General features: G+C 49.7%; 1 protein-coding gene across 1 annotated transcript in view; it reads left to right on the plus strand.

The window, feature by feature from the left end:
- LOC113899135 (feline leukemia virus subgroup C receptor-related protein 2) overlaps positions 1 to 17,889 on the plus strand; it is a 55,606-nt gene extending 37,717 nt beyond the window's left edge. The window contains exons 4-10 of the mRNA XM_027552472.1: positions 3,074 to 3,141; positions 4,375 to 4,478; positions 10,112 to 10,222; positions 11,005 to 11,110; positions 11,259 to 11,370; positions 12,051 to 12,106; positions 16,040 to 17,889. Of these exons, the coding sequence (XP_027408273.1) occupies positions 3,074 to 3,141; positions 4,375 to 4,478; positions 10,112 to 10,222; positions 11,005 to 11,110; positions 11,259 to 11,370; positions 12,051 to 12,106; positions 16,040 to 16,117 (635 nt within the window). The 3' untranslated portion in view covers positions 16,118 to 17,889. The remainder of the gene's footprint in view (positions 1 to 3,073; positions 3,142 to 4,374; positions 4,479 to 10,111; positions 10,223 to 11,004; positions 11,111 to 11,258; positions 11,371 to 12,050; positions 12,107 to 16,039) is intronic.
- The last annotated feature ends 2,644 nt before the right edge of the window (positions 17,890 to 20,533 follow it).

Genomic DNA, 20,533 nt, shown 5'->3' on the forward strand with positions numbered 1-20,533 from the left:
GGGGCGATCACATTTCACTGACCTGGCAGGCTTACATTGTTGAGGGACAATCACACTCAAATATAACACAGTCACCTGCATTCCTGTGAGAGGTAGTCATGCACAGGACAGAGCATGAGTTTCATTCCTGCCCTTCAGTGTGGACGCCGGACCCCTTGGTTCGGTCAGTGGAGTGGAAAGAAAGTGAAGTCGCTCAGTCGTGTCCCACTCTTTGTGACCCCATGGATTGTAGCCTACCAGGCTTCTCCATCCATGGGATTTTCCAGGCAAGAGTACTGAGTGGGTTGCCATTTCCTTCTCCAGGAGATCTTCCCGACCCAGGATCGAGCCCAGGGCCCCCGCATTGCAGGCAGAAGCTTTTACCGTCTGAGCCAGCAGGGAAGTCAGTGGAGTAGACTCTCGCCATTTAACTGTATCTGGCAACCTTTGGCAATATGGGGAGGGCCATCTTATTCAAAAGGGATTTGAAATTTCTAATTCCTTTAGGGTTGGAATGTAGAAAGAATTGAAAAGAATGGCAGCCTTCCAGGGGGAACCCCTGCCCCGCTCCACACCCTCCCTGCCTTAGCCCTGACTCCATCTCCTGTCTGGCTGGGAGCCAGGGATGCTTACTGGTAGATAACACTAGTCTAGCCGAACCAGTGGGTCTCAAGCTTTATCAGGATTACCTCGAGGACTTGATAGCACAGACAAAAGCCCCACTCCCAGTTTCTACAGCAGGAGGTCTGGGTGGGGTCACGATTTGCATCTCTAACGAGCTCCCAGGGGTTGTTGATCTGGAAGAGATTTTCCTAAACCTTTGAGCCTCACAGAGCTGCTCGCCATCCCTGATCAGCCCTCTCTGCACTGTTTCTTTCTCTGTTTTGGGGTCACGAAAGTGCTGGTGTTTAGAGTTTTTGCTCCCAGTTCTCTTGGATAATTTCTCAGTTACCTGGGGATTCTGCCCTCCTTGTTCAGCCCAGGTGGGCCCAAGCTGAACTTGACCTGGTGTGTGCTCTGCCCCCTGGCCTTGTTAAACTGAGGGGCAGGAAGGGGGCTGGTTTCATCCTCCTTGCACCACCACCCCCCATTTCAGGAATGTGTCTCCTTGTGGGTTCTCTTGACCTGGGCATGGAATTTCCAAGTGGCTGGGAGTGGTGAGTGGTAAGTGGTAAGAAGGTGAGGTGTAGCTATGCTTGTTATCTAAGAGGTTGCTGAGAGCCTGAGTGTGGCAGCTGTAGTGATATTTGATGGCACGTCTGGGGCACTGAGCTCAGCCTTGCTGCATCCCTGAGGTGACCTGCTCAGAGAGTCTGGGCATGAAACTACCAGTGAGCTGAGCTGGGGGAATCTTTGAGGATCGATCAGTTCGTGAGGATATAAAATCGAGTGTTTAAGATGGAGGACCTGGCATCCTACAGTCTGGGTTCGATGCAGCCCTGCGTCTTACCACGCATGTGATGGTGTGGAGGGCAAACCAGACCCCCCACTTTGCAGGAGAATTTGACCTTGGCTTAATTTTGTATCTCATTCCTCTGGGAACCTGATCAAGAATGGAAGTCAACTGCGGTTAGACTTTACTTCTCACGAAAATAACTGCAGTGGGCTGGGCGATCTACTCACCCCTGTTGGGAAGCCATTCTTTGTGTTTCTCTGAGCACAGCGACTCTCTTCACGGGCCTGTCCTTTATGGGGATCCTGGCAACTAAGCCTGTGCTTGAGTTACAAACAATAGTGGCTCCTGGGAGGGGCTGAGGCAGGGTGGGGGCCACGCCCACGTTTCCCTGCGCTGAGCCATCCGCTTGGGGGTGAAAGAGGATGGCTTCTGAGTGGCTCTGTGGCCTGGGGTCCTGTGGACTGGCTCCAGTGAAGAGGGGCGCCCGAGGCTGCCGTCCCTGGGCACCGTGTCCTGTCTTACGTCCTTCTAAGTGGACCTAATGCCAGGTGTGCCAGTGGCAGTCACGTGAGCCTCAAAATTAGCTGAAATTAAAAAGACCCCTGGTGGGCCTTCCAGAATGACCTCTGTATTTGTTTTTTAAATGTGTGTGCCTTTTCTTATCTATAAAATGGGAATGAGGATATGTTAGCTACTTTCTGGGATTGTTATGAGGACGGTAAGTTGTTTAGAAAAGCACCTAGCACAGAAGAGTGTGCTCTTGCCATCACTACCACCACCATCACCATCAGCCATCACCACCGGTTCCTGAGGCTGCCCTGCCCGGGCACCGCGTCCCGTCCACGCCCTCTCCAGTGGACCCAATGCCCGGTGTGTGTCGTGTGAGCCTCAGCACCATCAGCACCCCTGCCATCTCACCGTCGTCACCGCGTCCATCACCCTCACCGCGCTCCCAGCGTCTCACTGTCGTCATCACGACATCACCACCGTCACCACCACCATCGTCGCCGTCATTGTTGTCGTGAAAGGAGGGCAGGAGGTCCGTCTCCTTTGGATTCATTTTTAGTCTCACATTAGCTACAAAGTCGCTGTATGGTTTGAACAAAATGACTTGGTCCTCTGAGGAAATTGATTCTTACAGAATGCTCTAAGTATTCCATTTATTGGTTGGATAAATTGACGAATTAGGAGAGTCATCTAAATGTTCTTCAGGGTCCTTTCTGGTTTCAAATAGAAGACCTGTGTGGTGTTGAATCTGAGAAGAAAAGTTGGAGAGATGTGAAAACAGGTGAGAATGGGAGTGTTGTCAAGGGTCAGGGGTCAGAGGTCTGGAGCATTCTGGAGGGGGCATAGGTCATCAGGAGGAGGTGGAAAGGTGTCCAGTAGTTTCACTGAGCCCTTAGGCCAGGCCAGTGCTTAAGAGGGATGTAGATGGATCTGACCTAGGAGTAATGTGTACTTCCTGGAGCCTGTGTTTTTACGACAGGATAAAGGGATGAGAGGGCAATGGCGTGTGGCTAAAAAAAGGTTACGATGGTTACCTTGAGTTGTTCTGGAGTATTTCTTCTTCTCTGAGGTCACCACCTTTAGTGACAACAAGCATGAGAATCTCCTTCCTCTCTCACCACTGGAGGGAGAGCCAGCAATGGCCCCACCAGGACAGGGACCCTAATGCTGTGTTTCCCCTCCTTCCTTCAGGTCTGAATGCTGGTGCTTTTTATGCCTTGTCCACTCTGCTGACTCGCATGGTGATCTTCCACTACCCGGTAAGGGCGTCCCCTAAGCTGACCAGTCCCGGAGAGAAGGAGATTTCTAGTGTCTGGGCAGGCGCTGGGGAGGCGGTGTGGTATGGTGTGTGCTCCAGGATTTGGAGGGAGGTGACCCTGGGTCTCAGACCCAGGTCTGGTGGTTCTCAGTGGTGTGAGAGCTGGGTAGCATCGCTGAGCTCTCATCCTCTTTTCTGCAAAAGAAGTCTAGTTATTTATTGAAGGATTAATTTAATTTTATATTTTTAAAAGACTAATTTAGGATGAGTAAATCATAAGATTTATACGTGTAAAGTACACAGCAAGGTGCCTGACAACTTAGTAGGGAAACGTATATACACATAGAATCACCTATAAAGTCAATTACGTTGTGAAATGTGAGCAGGATTTAAAGTCTTAGTTGCTCAACGGAAAGCAGGTTGCAAATGTCTCCAGAACTAGCGAGGGTTAAATACTGGGAACTGGACACTGAGTATCCTGGAGTTGGGATGTCAGGCCCAACCCTCTTTCGGAAGGTCAAGGGTCTCAGCTTGGGAACTGTGGGCCACCATGGGGGAGTGAGTGTTCCAGTGTGGGAGGTTGACAGGTCTGAGTTCAAATCCTGCCTCTGCACTTAATAAAGGCCTCATGACCTTCAGCTAGTAGGCTAATTTCAGTGTGCCTTGATGTCTTCATCTGTAAAATGGGGAGTATTGATTCTTAACCTCCTGGTGGGCAGGCAGGAGAATTAAATGAGATGATGATATAAAATCCTCAGCATGGTATCTGGCTCTTAATAAACACACAAACATATGTAATGTCTTCCTACCTCAAACAGTGATAACTGGGAAAAAAAAAAAGCCTAAGTATGAAATGTTTGGGTATACATATTTCAGTTTTCCATCTGTGAAATGAGAATAATGATAAAGCGTTCCTATGAGGATTATATTTTTGAAAAATCTACCTAAAACTGGTTTCTAAGGATAGAATTTGTTTTCCCCCAGCATCCAGTATCATGCACCCACACCCAGGGTTATATTATATTATATTATATTGGGAGGAGCAATTATTCTAGGATTTCCTCCCCTAGAATTACTGGCAGCTTTTTACAGCTTGTCTTGTTCTGCTACTTCCTGAGAATTGGCTGCAGTGGCACCCCACTTACTTGCCTTACCCCTTTGCCTCCTGGTGAGTGAGCCCCATCAGATGTCTTGTTCCATCCTTGAGTGATCCTTGGGGCTATGGTTTCCCCAGGGGGAAGAAGTGAATGCTGGAAGAATCGGCCTGACCATCGTCCTTGCGGGAATGCTTGGGGCTGTGATCTCAGGCATCTGGCTGGATAGGACCAAAACCTACAAGTAAGTGACTCTTCCGCTTGGACTGAATTGGAGACCGTGTTTTGAAATGACATGTTCATTAGGAACACGGCTACAAGGGTGTGATTGCCGCAGCTGGGGTCTGAGTGGTCAAGGAGGCAGTTCAGATGTATCTTCTCTGGGATGAGGAGGTTCATTGCCAAATTCCCATGGCTTGCTCGTGGACCTCCTGGGGTTAACCAGGGTGCTCTGTGCTTCCACCAGTTTTCAGTGTATTACCTTGCAGTTGCTTCCACGTCATTGGTAAATACTGTGATGTGGTTTAGTCCAGGTTTAGTCCTGTGCATTTCTAAGAGCCACTAAGGTTTTAGTGGATTGCAGGCTAATCCAGGACGCTTACTACAAATACAGACCCCTGGGCCCCACTCCTCATGGATGTCAACTCAGTAGGGGAGTCTGCATTTAGAAATCAACCCAGATGCCTTGATTCAGTAGCCGGCCTTGGAGAAAGTGCTCTGGAAACAGAGGCTCAATTTGTGTCTGTCCCGTGCTCCGCATCCACTGGGTGCTCAGTTAATGCTGCTCAGTGGGGCAGCTGCCTGGGCTGTCCTGTGCTGGGCAGGGCAGTATTCTGGGCTGCTTTGTCAAGGCCTCCAAAGTTCCCAGTGTCTGGAGGCGACAGACAGCGGCAGACCTGTTCTCTGCACACAAACCCGCTTCTGTGAGGCTCTGGTCAGACCAGGGCTCCCTCTGGCTGCCCTCATCAAAGGCCAGTTGAGGCCCTCCCTGGGGATGTGGCTGCCTGGCTGGACACAAGGAGTAGCCCGGCCGAACTTAATTACTGCTGGTGGAGCTGGGCTACTGCCTCCTTTCTGCCATATGCCAATTGCTTGCTTCAAGTAGTGAGGACTGACCACCCTTGAACAAGGAATAGCAGCATCTCTTTTCCTGGGCTTGTTCTGTGGCAACAGAAAGGAGGGATTGAAATGTTGGCGGGGCCAGGATATGGGCAACCAGATGATTCAGATGAACCAGAAAAGACAGTGAAAAGACAGCGAAAGGCTGGGAGGACACTGCAGAGTCTAGCTGACACGGTTCCTAGTGGCATTTGATGTCTGCATCCTGCAATCAGCATGGACATTCTTCTTTCCGTTCCACTACTTGGGCAGAGAAAGGGTGGGGAGCTCTGTCATCTGGGCATTTTGGTGCCTGTTCCTTCTCCCTGAGGCTCCCAGATGTGTCCCCTTTGGTTTGGAGACGGAAATTGGATGGTCAGGTCCATTTATGTCTGGCTGAGGCTACGGATGGTTTTGCAGACAGGCTAGTGGTTTCAGAAGAAGCCGTGTGTAAAGAAATACGGCAAAAAGGTGAGCTTGTGTGGTCAGCAAGGGAGATGGGTGTCCATGGGGCTGGGTTGTGCAGCGGGAGGGCCTGGATGCAGGGAGCAGGGTGAGAAGAGATGAAGGCCCTCTGACCTCAGCAGCTGCTCAAGACCCAGGAGGGAGGGGTGTCCTTCAGAGGCTGTTGCTCATTTCTGAAAATGTAGCCCCATCGTGTGTTAGTATTCCTGTGTGTGGGAGCGGAGAGAGCATGGGTTTCTAATCCTGCATTTACCTACTGGGTGACTTTGGACAAGTAACTTGGCTGGTCTGAGCTCAGTTTCCACATTTGTCGTATTGGAGATAGTCATATGCTTCTTTTTTCCTACCAGTTTTATTGAGATATAATGGACTTAAACTATCTATATACAGCACATGATTTAATTTACATACATCGTGAAATCGACATCGCAAATAGTTTAGTGAACATCCATCATCATGTATGGATACAAAATTTAAAAAATAGAAAAAGTTTCATGATGAGGACCTTTAGGACTTATTTTCTTAACAACTTGTATACGTAACATATACCATGTTGATCATATTTATCATGTTGTACATTACATACTTGGGTGTGTGTGCTGGTCGCTCAGCTGTGTCCGACTCTTTTACGACCGGATGGTCTGTCCATGGAATTCCCCAGGCAAGAATACTGGAGTGGGTAGCCGTTCCCTTCTCCAGGGGATCTTCTTGACCCAGGGATGGAACCCTGGTCTACCCGGGTAGAATGTAGGGTAGCAATGTAGGCTGGAACCCAGTCTACATTGCTGGCAGATTCTTTACTATCTGAGCTACCAGGGAAGCCCACATTACATTACTTAGTCCTTACTTATTTTACACCTGGAAGTTTTTAACCTTATGATTGCCTTCTTCCTATTTTCCCTTCCCCTATCCCATCCTTACCTTTGGTACCCACGAATCTGATCTCTTTTTCTGTGAGTTTGCATGCTTGTTTGGTTTTTGACATTACTGACCTACTACACTAGTAGGTTCCTTAACACAACTTAATGATTCAGTATTTCTAGGAATTTCAGAATGAGCCCTAAGTCTGGCTGTGGTCTGTTCCCATACCAGGATATTACTAGTCATGGAGTGTATTCCCCGCCCTGTGCATTTCAGCCCTTTGATTTATCTGTTTTCCAACTGTAAGTTTGTACCTCTAATCTCTCTCACCTGTTCCTCTCCTCTCCCCCCACCCTCTCCCTTCTGGCAGCCATCTGTGTGTTCTCTGTATCTATGAGTCTGTTTCTGACTTAACGTCTGTTCATTTGTTTTGTGTTTTAGACTCTGCATAGCAATGAAGTCATATAGTATTTGTATTTCTCTAACTTATTTCACTTAGCACAAGAGCATTTGGGTCGATACATGTCACTGGAAATGGCAAGAGTTCTTCCCTTTTTATGGCTGAAATACGTATGTGTGCATGCCACATCTTTTTAATCCGTTTATCTATCGATGGGCACTTAGATTGCCTCTGTATCTTGACTTTTGTATGTAATGTTACAATGAACATAGGGGTACATTATAGTTTTGAATTGGTGTTTTCGTTTTCTTGGGATGAATGCTCAGGAGTGGAGTTGCTGGGTCATCCGAGTGTTCTGGTTTGTCATGTATATGCGTATGGTTTCATTTATTTCGGCTGAGCTGGATCTTTGTTGTTTTGCAGTCTGTTCTCTAGTGTGCATGGGCTTCTCACTGCCGTGGTTTCTCCTGTGGTGGAGCACAGTCTCTAGAGTGCCTGGGCTTCAGTGGTTGCTGGTCTAGAGTTCCATTGATGTGGTGCACAGGCCTTCTTTCTCTGCCCCATGTGAGATCTTCCCAGACCAGGGATCAAAGCCATGTCTCCTGCATTCGCACGTAGATTCTTTACCACTGGGCCAGCAGGGAAGCCCCCTGGGTGTTCTATTTTGAACCTTTTTTTTAGAAATCTCCGTACTGTTTTCTATAGTGGCTGCACCAATTTGCAGCGCCCACCGGCAGGCAGTTCACAGGGCCCCTTTCCGCGTGCTTCTCGGCCGTCTGTGTGTCTTCTGTGGAAGAATGTCCGCACGGATCCTATGCCCACTTTTCCCTTGGGTTTTTTTCTTTTGATGTCGAGTTGTATTAAATCTCTGTATAGCTTGGATATTGACTCCTTACAGATACACCTTCTCCATGCAGTAGATGGCCTTTTGCCTTTGTTGGTCGTCTCCTTTCCTGTGCTAAAGCTCTCCTGTTTGTTTGATTTCGCTTTTGGCTCCCTTGCCCGAGGAGACATTTCCCGCCCCGCACCCCCCGGCCCTCGAAATTACTAAGACTGATGTCAGTGTACTGCCTATAAATTTATTCTAGAATTTTTGTGGTTTCAATCTTACATTTAAGTCTTTAATCCATTTTGTTTTTCTGCATAGCGTGAGAGAGCAGTTGATTTGATTCTTTTGTATATAGCTGTCCAATTTTCCAACAGCATCTGTTGAAGAGTCTGTCTTTCCCCACTGTATGTTCTTGCCTCTTTCATCATGGGCTCATGGTTCACATACATGTGGGTTCACTTCTGAGTCCCTATTCGGATGCATGGATCCAGGTGTCTGTTTATACCAATACCATTCTGGCTGGATTACAGTAGCTTTGGAGGACAGTGTGAGATCTGGAAGAACTGATACCTGTAGTTTTATACTTTCTCAAGACTGCTTTGGCTATATGGGGCCTTTTGTATTTCCATACAAATTTTAGAATTATTTGTTCTAATTCTGCCAAGTTGCCATTAGTGTTCTGACAGCAATTGCTTTGAATATGCCGACTGCCTTGGATTACACTGTTTAAAGATTTTCCTTGTGTCCTGAGACTCGCTTGTGTCACTAAAAACTTGCCTCTTGGAACTGCTTTTCCTGTACCCCGCAGAGTTTGTGTTGTGTTTTTTGTTAATTTGTTTCCAGATGTTCTTTTTTTTTAATTTCTACTTTGATTTCTTCAGTGACCTAGTGGTTGCTTGGTAGATAATTGTTTAGCCTCCATGTTTTTGTGTTTTTTGTAGTTTTTTTCTCATTGTTGATTTTTAAAAATATTTTAAAGTTCCTTTTTACATTAAAAAATTTGCTTGTTTTTTAATTGAAGGATAATTGCTTTACAGAATTTTGTTGTTTTCTTTCAAACATCAACATGAATCAGCCATTCTCATAGTTAATTTCTAACCTCAGTTTTGTGATTAGAAAAGATGCTTGATATGATTTCAGTTTTCTTAAATCAGTCATACTTTTCCTGCAGGGCTTTTGTAAGGGTTAAATGAAATACTAAATATATGTAAAGTGCATAAGAGAATCTCTGGCGTCCAACAAGTGCAGTATTAGTAAGCACAGTATACACCTGCCAGCCCCACCATGTTTCTGGCTTCAGCAGAGATGAGGGAAGGCTCTGAGCTTCCGTGGTCTGAGTCCTGATGCTCGTGGCCAGAGTGCACAAGGAGGTGCCTTGTGAGTCCCTGACCTCAGTCAGGAGGACAGGGAGAGGGGGCCGGTCCCAGTGCAGGACTCAGGGCCACAGCAGTCCTGGGGGGCAACCTGGGGGAGAGGTGCGTGGAGGGGCTCAGGCAGGGTGAGCCTGAAACGGAAGCCAGCACAGATGGGCCTTCTGAGGGACCAGCAGAGGGACACGCACCCAGGAGGGGGCGCAGCTTTCTCCCTTGGGCTTTGGAATCAGGGGCTAGTTCAGGGCTGGAGACTGTTCTCTCAGCTGCACTGTCAGGAGTGGAGGAGTTCAGATTCAGTGGGAAAAGCTGTGCTGCACGTGTGCAGGTGGCAAGAGGAAGGACTCAGAGACGACAGAGACTCTCACAGTCAGGTCCCTGCCCGGCACTGTCCGGGGGCCGGGGGGCGATGCAGACAAGCAGAATGGGCTTCTGGGTCCTGTGACCACTGCCACCTGACCACAGCTGGTGTGAGCCCCATGTTTTTTTTTCTGGTGGAAGGAGAAAAGGAAAGGGCTGTGTCCTGCCTGTGGATAGGAGGTGGCCAGTCCAGGTGCAGTGTTTACTCGCTGAGAGGTTTCTGCAGGAGAACACACGTGCTACAAGATGGCTTCGCACTGTCCTGGTCTGACCCTTTGTAGCTCTGAGCACAGTGTGACCATTGGTCCGGTGTCCATCAACCTCACAGACAGAAAATTCTATGAGAGTAAATAGCACACAGACGTGGGCTTGCTCAGCGCTCAGCAGTTGCCCAGAAGATAAGAAGTGGGGTGGAGGAAAAGAGGAAGGAAGAAGGGAAAATATCCTGTTAAAGTCTGCAGTTTATGACTCAACTTCATTGCCTCTGCTTGTAGGGAGACCACTTTGGTGGTCTATATCATGACTCTGGTGGGCATGGTGGTTTACACAAACACCTTGAACTTGGGACACCTGTGGGTAGTATTCATCACGGCTGGCGCAATGGGGTAAGTTGTACTTCGAACCTGCTTAACTGGAAAGCACCATCCATGGTTCTGAGACCTACTGACATCCTAAGATGCAATAGAGATCTGCCGCCTCTCATGACTTCTGCACACGTGGAAATGGCCAGAGGTCATGTTCACTCATAAGACTTCAAAAGGCTGCCTCGGGCATCCAGGCCGTCCACGCTGTTGGAACGGACTATGTCCTTCATAAATCTCTGGGAGGCTAGGAAATGTTTAGCGTCTTTATGAGCTCTGCCTGGGACAACATGGGGTCACAGAAAGTACACAGGCCTGGGGATCAGAAAGGTGGGTCCTGAGCTCACTGTTGCCGACTGTTTATTAGATCATTGGCACCTCCTTACTCACTCTGAGGCTCAGTATCTTCATCCGTAATTGCAGATGAGTGGCCTCCCTTGTGGAGTTGTTGGAAAGAAGGAGAGGATTAACAGATGTGAAAGCACCAGGAAGTGTGGTGCAGTTGTAAGGGACCAGAGCTGGAATTTTCTAGACCTGTTGTATGACAAAGTATAGGAAATGGAGCCCCTTCCACAGGGATCTCTGCTCAGCTTCACCTCTTGCTTATTTTCCTATGGACGATACACGTGACGGTGTGTGAGCGTGCGTGTGTATAATGACCACCTAGAGGGTGGCCTGATTTTCAAGGGCCTGGCATGTCTTGATGGGAAGAAACAGAAAAGGGAGTTGTAGGGCAAGAGCTGGGCACCCTTTTTTCCTTGCTCTGGAATTTCTCCATCACCTCGTTTCTGTGATCTGGCCTTCAGATTCTTTATGACTGGCTACCTCCCACTGGGGTTTGAGTTTGCCGTGGAGCTGACATACCCGGAATCAGAAGGCATGTCGTCTGGCCTCCTCAATGTGTCTGCCCAGGTAGGCCTCTCGTTGGGTGGTGGCACTGGAGCCGTGGGCCTGTGTTCCGTGCCGGGCTCGGCGGGTGCGGGTGCTGCATAAGGCAGCTCAGCTCCCCGTGGGCTGCGTGGCTGGGCCCCTGTCTCCCGTCTTCTCCGTGTCTTTGCAGGTATTCGGGATCATCTTTACCATCTCCCAGGGCCAGATTATCGACAACTATGGAACCATGCCTGGGAACATCTTCCTGTGTGTCTTCCTGACCCTTGGAGCGGTGCTCACTGGTGAGTCAGGGCCTCAGGACAAAGTGATGCTCTGACTGTGCCTGAGTTTACACTGTTGGCAGTTTGGCACCCAATGTCCTCACTGATCATACAGCTAAGGGGCTCACGTGCAGCAGGGCAGACGAGAGGGTTCATGAGGAAGTGTCTTTGGCAGGCAGTAGCATATTTTGTTGGAATGAGCTTCAGTTTTGGAAGCCTCAGTTTTTTGGAATGAGCTTCAATTTTTTGGAATGAGCTTCAGTTTTTTTGGAATGAAACTAATGAGCTTCAGTTTTTTGGAATGACTTTCCAAAAGACCCTTGTTGGAACCCTGCACTGTGACACTGACCTCCATAGCCCTTGACCTTGGGCAAGTGGACCATTCTCTGGGAGCCCCACTTTCCTAATCTGTAGAATGGAGATGGCTGTGAGGCTTGGAGCACTGTGTGCAAACTCCCTGCAAATATCAGGGGTCTATGCATGGAGGCCAGTGTTGTCACTGGCTTCTTCCTGTTTGGCACAGCAGTGGTTCCCAGGCTCTATCAAGCTGGCTGGTGGAACCTCCAGATCCCTGGAAGGTCTGAAGGAGATGGGATATCCGTGATCCTTAGGAGAGTACGGGCTCCCTCTTGTGGTTGAACTTGACCATTGCTCTGCTTGATATGTTTCTGTTGCCCTTCTTCTGTGTCCTTGAACCTCAGCATTCATCAAGGCAGATCTCCGGAGGCAGGATGCAAACAAAGAAATTCCTGAGACTGTGAGTATGTGGGAGCTGCTGGGCTGAGATGTGGGCTCAGACTTTGCTGAGGCTGTGGCATTGGGGGGAAGTGGGGGATGGGGGTAGCACCAGGGGGACTGGTGGCGGTGAGAGCCACGCAGCGTCACACACGTGGAGATAAAGGGTTTCCTCCGTGGGGCTCAGCCCCGCTTTTCTGCTACCCTCTCCTGGTTTTTCTGCCACTTCCTTCTCTGCTCCTGGCCTCCCTGCTCTGGTCCCCAGAGCTGGTCCCTGTGTCACAGTCTGCTGAGCAACACCCACCCCGGGGTCCTGAGACAAGTCCTGACGCCCTGGCTCCTCTCCTTTCAGCCTGGGGTTCATGAACAGAGAGGAAATGTGGGGGGCTGGCTCCTTCATCTTGTCATAGCGGTGGTGGCCCCGAGGCAGTGGCTCTCCTGGCATGTGGCAGGGCCTCAGGAGGTGCCAGGGAGGGACCAGAGCCAATGGGTTGCCAGCAGGGCTCTAAAAGTACAAATCAGGAAGCAGGAGTGGATCATGGTGGAAGGGGAGAGGACCAGGAAGTAGATCAAGAACAGAAGAGTATTTCCCATCTTTTCTAATTGGGAAAGATGGGAACTCTGTTAACCATCGTGCTGTGCTGTGCTTAGTCACAGTGTCCGACTTTGTGACCAAGCACTTTGTGACTAAGTCACTTCAAAGTGTCTGACTCTTTATAACCCTATGGACTGTAGCCTGCCAGGCTCCTCTGTCCATGGGGATTCTCCAGGCCAGGATACTGGAGTGGGTTACCATGCCCTCCTCCAGGGGATCTTCCCAGTGAAGGGATCGAACCCAGGTCTCCCGCACTGTGGGAGGATTCTTTACCATCTGAGCCACCAGAGAAGCCCAAGAATACTGGAGTGTGTAGCCTATCCCTTCTCCAGGGGATCTTCCCGACCCAGGAATCGAACTGGGGTCTCCTGCTTTGCAGGTGGAGCTACCAGGGAATCCTTTAACCAATGTGTTAGATATCAAATCTGAATCAGGATGAAGGGAATTTCAGCTCTCAGGAGTCAGTGGGATATTGCTTAAAAAAAAACAAAACACCCAAAACCTGTTACGGAGGTAATACACATACTTTTGTGGAAAAAATTTAAAATATGGCAAAATGTACAAATTTTTTAATCTTTTGTTTGTTTTAAAGTGTACAAAATTTGAAAGGCATCGTGTAATAGCATCACCTAGAGATGAGGTCCTGTATTTTTGCATTTACTCACACGTCTGTGTACACATATATATGTGTAGATATATGTATGTATTTTTTAAACCAAAGTAGAATCTCGCGCTTTTGTGGTTCTGCAAGCTTTCCTGTTCCACGTGCTTTCGTACTTTCTGCAAGCGCTTCGTCAGGTCATTAGTCTTTTACAACGTACTTGACATCACAGTGTTCTAATAACTGCACATGGATAGACATGATTTGATTGACAACTTTCCTGTCCAGGAACACTAAGAGTGTCTCTGGTTGTTGTTAGAAATGATATTGTGTTTACTGTTCTGGAGCTGACTGTTTGGGCATGTTCTTAAGCACTGTATTTTCTTGAGAAATGGATCAGTGGTTGTGCCTGTAGTTAAGACTTTGACATGTGTTACCAGACTGTCCTGTAGGAAGAAGGTACTATCAATACTACTAATGTACATTGCTCTAGCAGTGTATGGGGCCAACCCTGAGTATTTCTCATTTTGAAAATCTTTGCCAATTATCGAAGGCAAAAATCGTATCTGAGAGAGGTACGTTTAGTGCTTTAAGGCTGTGCGCTGAGAGACGTTTGTCCTCTGATCTCACGCCCTGGAGTTGGCAGGTGGCAGCAGGGAGCAGGTGAAGGGCGAGGCGCCTGGGACAGGACGTTCAGTGGGGCACAGGGAACGCCTGAGACAGGAGCGGTCTTCTCAGGAGCCTGTGAGAAGTGCAGCAGCAGCCCCGCGGAGATGGGCTTGTCCCTGTGCCATAGACGAGGACACGTGATCTGGGACATTTGGGTGACTATAGTGTGAGCCTATGAAAAGGTGCCTATGATAACAGGATGGATTACTCATGAAAAGCTTTCAATTTGAAATGTGATGCATTGTGTCAAGCGATATGAGACTCTGCTGTATTTACTCTGTAATCAGTGTTTCCCTGGGCAAAAGCAAACAGAGGAAAGTAAAGGCTGCCCGTAGGCCTAGTGCCCAGAGATACCCTGGTGACACTTTAGTCATTTCCCAGTGTCTTCCGTGGATGCAGAAATGTGCTTGTGCATGCTGGATTTTCTACTCTGCTTGTTTCCTTAGGAGAGTCTGACAACCTTTCTATACCGCTGCCCCCAACCCCACGTCTCCATGTACACGTGTCCGTTTCCTCCTGTTTCCTACTTAGGTCGTCCCACATTTCCCTGTCTCGAAAGCAGATCCTTGTCCCCGTGGGCCAGGTTTGTTATCCAGCAGGCGGTGAGGGCTCAGTCCCATGCGTGTGGACCGTGGGAAGCAGCGCGAGTCGGGCCAGGAGGCCAGTGGGTGCAGGCTTACGGTGCTGTCCTGGATACACCTGGGGGGCCTGGTGGGACGGGGGTCAGAGGCACGTGGGGCTGGTCCCAGGGAAGTCAGGGCTGTCAGAGGGCGTCGTGAAGGAGCCGTCATTTTCCCACCGAGGTGGCGGGTGTGAGTGGGACCTGCAGACCGTCCTAGGACTTCAGTCTCAGCGCCAGGGGACGACAGGGCAGGGAGCGCATCGGGCCAGAGTTGCACTTTCTGATCAGTGAGGTGGGTCACTGGCAGAAAGAGCCAGAACTTCCAGTGGGTCAGGACTGACGCTGATGATGACACTCTGTGTTTGGGTTTCCATTTGTCTTCCAGTTGGTAGTTCTTGGCCCCAGAGACACTAAGCCCTGTTTATCTGTGACTTCAAGGTGATGGCGCTGAAGGAGGCGGGTGTGTGTGCATGAGTGTGTCAGAGACAGGAGGTGGCATGAGTGGTTGAAGGCGGCTCCTGGCTCTTGAGTGAGGGCTTCTCAGAGATGAGGCCAAACTGGTGCCGACAAGTTAGCAAGATGGAGAACTGGACGCTGGATCTTTGCTTTGCCTCCGCCATGGGCTGCCCTGGGCGTCGTGGTGGGTGAAGTGCCGTTTGTCCAGCTGACGTGGCCTGCATGTGCTCCGCCAGCCTCGATGGTCAGAGCTGTGTGGGGCTCGGCCTGTGCTCGAGGCCTTGTTGGGAGCGAGATGAGCCCCTGAGGGAAGAAGCAAAGTGTTCCTAAAACAGCAGACAAACGCCCAAGTTGGCAGTTAGTACTTAGGGGCCTCAGAGCATAATCTTCAGGGCATATTTAAATCCCACCCAGCTAACAAGCGTGACCCTGAATACCTTCTAATTCTGTGCCATCGTCCCCAAGAAATCTGATGACAAACAGCCAAAGTCTCTTCTTCTCTGGGGATGCTATATTAATATATACATACTTTGAGCCATACTGCATCCTGTCTTGGTAACAGTTCACTGTGCGTCTGTTCCACACATATGGTAACCGTGCTCCTCGCCTGGGGGCTGCCCCTGACTTGGGGTAGTCAGCACTCCTGAGGAGGGGGCAGACCTGGCCCATCCACAGCCACGTGGGGGTCCATCCAGGTGGGGCGAGGCTGTCAGAAGGGGAGGAGGGTGACCGGAGCTCAGTGGCACTCACAGTGAGGTGGTCCCTGGAGGCTGTGGTGTCCCGGAAGGCTGACCTTTTCGCTCCTCCTTTGCTCCTGTCGTGATGGTGTGTGTGTCTGGGGAGCATTGTGCATGAACGGAGCCCCTGTCCTCGTCCTTGTTCAGTGGGGGATGCTGAGTGCCTGGGACTCTGGTCTTCCCCCCAGATTCCAGACTTATGGGCAGGAAGATGCTCCAGCAGGGAGGAGTCCCTGCCTCTTCCCTCAATGGCTGTCTCCTTGTCTGTCTTGTAGAAACCCCAGGACGGGGAGGAGGAGGAGGACAGCAAGAGCAGCAAAGCCCCCACCACTGTGCAGGAGGAGCATTTCTGAGAGAGGGCAGAGGAGCGACTCGGGGGACTCGGACCGCCCCCACCTCTCCAGCCAGCACAGCTCTACTTGCCAGCCCCACGGCCTTCACCGAGCAGCTTCTGGGGGAACTGGGAGGAACATCTGTGTCTTGTAGGATAGTGCCTCTGCCTCCTGGAACCCACTCCAGAGCTTGCCCTGTCTCCGTGGGGGAGATGCCCTTTCTACCACACAGGTTGGGGCCCCGCCCTGCCCTTGCAGGTTCTGGGAGCTGGGGAGGCAGAGAGAATCCTGGAGTCAGTCCTGGCTGCTGCCTCACCTTCCTGCTCCAGTCCATCCCTTGGGACAAAGCCTGCACATTATCCCAAAAGAAAGCTTATTCAGGAGATTAACGTTTTCTAGTGTCTGAAGACCCTTAGGAGCCCAGTTCTAAGGAGCAGCAGCTGCTCTGGATGAGGGTCATTCTTGGGCCCCCAGACTGACCACTGACATTCTGTGGGAGAGCAAACACCCTCAGGACAAACCCCTCAGGACTCCGGGACCAGGTTCTTCTGGCTCATGTTGTGAATGTCTGCAAACCTCTCTCCTCAGAGCTGATCAAACCAAACATCAATAAACTTGATAAAAACATTGCTGTGACCTAGAAGACTAAGCTGATTTCAGACAGTTGACCTCCTCAGGATGTGGTGGTGCTAAGAATCTGGGGGGTCTGGTAGCCTGATTCGGGAACAGAAAGGCTCTTTTCTGCAGAAGACGTCCCGGCCCAGGGCCTTGTGTGCGTCACTGCCACCTCCGTGCCTTCCTCCAGACGCCACTCAGGGGCTCGTGTTCTCCTGCCTGTGACCCTCACTGCAAACTCAGCTGGGTCCTCCCCGCCTGAGAACTCCAAAGGTCTCCTGAGAGATGAGGGGAAGGGGCAGAAGGACAGGCAGCCCGTGAATGGGACTCGGGTCTGCTGGGTTAGGTAAGCGCATCCACCTCTGGTGGGGACAGTGTTTGCAGCCCCAGCCCCTCTCACCACCCCCTTCTATAATAGTAATAATTCTTTCTCAGATATTCTGAGTTTAAAGGGACTCCCTTTTGATCAGGGGCTTCTCAGGTATCGCCAGTGGTAAAGAATCTGCCTGCCAATGCAGGAGACTCAAGAGACACAGGTCCTATCGCTGGGTCGAGAAGATCTCCTGGAGCAGGAAATGGCATCTCACTCCAGTATTCTTGCCTGGGGAATCCCATGGACAGAGGAGCCTGGCAGGCTGTAGGCTATGGAGTCACAGAGTCAGACATGAGTGAGCGTACACACACACATGTCCTTTCAGCCAGCCCAAGCTGCCCTCTCCTGCCTCACCTGCTGTCTGGCTCACGGGCTCGGGGAGAATCTCCTCAAAATAAGACATTTTGGTTGTTTCTCATGGGGCTTGCGCTCTGTGATCACAACCTCTGTGCTGTTTTGTTGTGGCCACTACCCCGGGCTCAGCATACTGGAGCTGCCTGCCTGGGAGCGGTGCTGGGTGCTTGGGCCACTGCCCGAGGGCAGCTGGTGTGTGTGTGTGTGTGTGTGTGTGTGTATAGCACTCTGTACATAAAAGAAGAAGTACACACTTCTGGTGCAAGGACTGAGTTAGGGGTGGAAAGGAGGTGGAAAATGAAGGTGCCTTACTTTTGCATAAGGAGAAAGTGTTTACTCTTGAGTCTCTTAATTTTATAAACAAAATGTTTACTGAAACCATCGTTTTATTTGAAATCATAATTAGTATTTTCTATTTGTAACACCAGATGTATTAAAGTAATAAAATATCCTCCGTGTGGTCTGCCTTGTCACTGGTTGGGACAGAGATGGCTTTGGTGGTGGGAACAGGCTGGAGGGGTGGGGGCTCAGGGTAGAGGAGGCGGTCCTCCACACTGTGGAAGGTGGTCCTCTGTAGACATCGATGTTACCATGCCAGTGGGTTAGTTTTTAAAGACGAGGCTGCAGACGTTACTGTCTGTCCATGTGGAGACTGCACCTCAAGGCCGGATCAGTGGCTCCAGCAACTTTCCATTCCGAGTGATCCTTTCACAGTGCATGTCAACCACATCAGTCGACTTCAGACCCTCTTCTAGCTTCTTACCTCAACCACAGCCCAGACCTCACCAGAGCCCACAAGACCCCATGCACTGTGGCCCCCACCTTCTTATCTGACCGTCTGTCCTCCACGGTTCTGTTCAGTCTCTCTGCTCCAGCCACACGACCTCCCTGCCGTGCCTTGAATGTGCCAAGCATGTTCCCACCGCAGGGCCATAGCACCTGCCAGTCCCTGTGTCTGGGGTGCACTGGCTGCAGATGTCCGTATGACTTGTTTCCTCACTTCAGCTCAAACATCCCCTCTCCAGAGAGGCCTCCCCTGCCTGCCACCTCACTCTGTCTTGCTGCCTTACACGATGTTGTGATTGTTGTTTATCCACTGACTGTCTTCCCCACAGGACTGTAAACTTCACTTTGGGGACCTTGTCACTGTGTTCACTGTTCCTTCCTCTGTGCTTGGACCAGTACCAGGCATGTAGTCAGGGCTCCGGATGCACTGTTGAAGGAAGACCTGAAAGAGTGGGTACCACGCCCCTGAGACCGTCTCCACCCCTGCCTCCCCCTGCTTCTCAGTGACCTTCGCAGAAGGGAGGAAGGGATTGCACACTATGAACAGAGCAGTTTCTGTGGACTCTGGACTTTGCTGTGGCCGAGGCAGCTGCAGGAAAGGGTGGGAGGCCCAGTAGGGAAGCAGGAGAGAGGACCAGGAGGCAGGGAGATAACTCAGGCACTTTTCCTGCACAGCTTATCTCTGCAAGATTTCCAGGAGGAGGCTGAATTTTAAAAATAGATACACAAAAAGCAGCAAAGGTTAGCTGTATAGCAGTGGGAACTACAGTCAATATCTTATAATAACCTATAATGGGAGATAATCTGAAAATAATATTTGTACTATCTGTGTATGTGTATATGTAATTGAATCACCTTGCTGTGTGCCTGAAACATTGCAAGTCAATGATACGTCAATAAAATACATATATAAAGAAAAAAATTCCACGGACAGACGAACCTGGTGGGTTAACGTCCATAGCATCACAAAGAAGTGGACAAAACTGAGTGACTGAGCTTCATCATCACCCTACAAAGGACCATCCAGTGATCTCTCAAAATTGCTTGATTTGTACTAAAAATAACCCAAAGACTGCTATCAGATCTCCCCAGACAGGGACCCAACACATAGGAGCCTGTGCCGAGGACTGACAAATAGACTTGACTTCAGTGCCTTGAGCCACAGGAAATTTCAGATCCCTGCTAGTACTGGTGGTCTTTTTCAGGACTGGTGGAAGCACCAGGACTGAAAAAGCCTCCAAAGTGGTGAAAGCCACGTTTAAGGAAAATTTCCCCCAATTTGGATAGTCTGCTGCTGCTGCTGCTAAATCGCTTCAGTCGTGTCTGACTCTGTGCGACCCCATAGACGGCAGCCCACCAGGCTCTGCTGTCCCTGGAATTTTCCAGGCAAGAACACTGGAGTGGGTTGCCATTTCCTTCTCCAGTGCATGAAAGTGAAAAGTGAAAGTGAACTCGCTCAGTCATGTCCGACTCTTCAAGACCCCATGGACTGCAGCCCACCAGGCTCCCCCATCCATGGGATTTTCCAGGCAAGAGTACTGGAGTGGGTGCCATCGCCTTCTCCACTGGATAGTCTAGCACCCTTCAAAGTGATAATGGGCCTGCTGTTTTCTCTAGCATAACCCAATAGATGTCCAAACCACTGCAAATTAATGGAAAGCTATATTCATTCTGGAGTGCACATTCAATAGGAATAACAGAGAAAATGAATTCTACATTAAATAGCATTGCAAATATACGTTGAGTCTAATTTAACTTGGGGTTAGGGCTTGACAGTTGCCCCACTATGGATCAGAGTGGCTTCCAGAAGCAGGCTTAAAATTAGCCTCTTTTTATTGTATGGTAGGCCACTCCATGTGTCTGCCCATGAGGGACACTGTATAAATATTCTGGAAGATATAGCAGTTACCAATTATGTTCAAACTCTAGGCACAATACAAACCTCTGTTCATGAATTTGCTAGAAGCAAATCTTCCTTACATCCTTTCCAGCCTGGACATTGCATCCTCTTAAAACATGTGGAGGACAAGGGCCTGAGCACCAGCTGACTGCAAAGTGGACAGAACCACCTGTGGTATTACTCATCACACACTCATCTGTCAGGTTAGCTGGAGTAACTGGAGTAAAGCCACGGATACATCACAGTCAGGTCAAAGCAGCCTCACCGTCATCAGAAAATGACCCAACTCCTGAGTCCTAGAGAGCAGTGTGTTCGTGAACCCTTAGAAGACTTAAGGTTGCTCTTCAGAAAGGATAAGTATGGAGAATAAAATTTCCTTGCAGAAGGAATTTCATCAGGTTCAAATAGT

Source organism: Bos indicus x Bos taurus, chromosome 10 (genome assembly GCF_003369695.1).
Source record: "Bos indicus x Bos taurus breed Angus x Brahman F1 hybrid chromosome 10, Bos_hybrid_MaternalHap_v2.0, whole genome shotgun sequence".
NCBI classification, from domain to species: domain Eukaryota; kingdom Metazoa; phylum Chordata; class Mammalia; order Artiodactyla; family Bovidae; genus Bos; species Bos indicus x Bos taurus.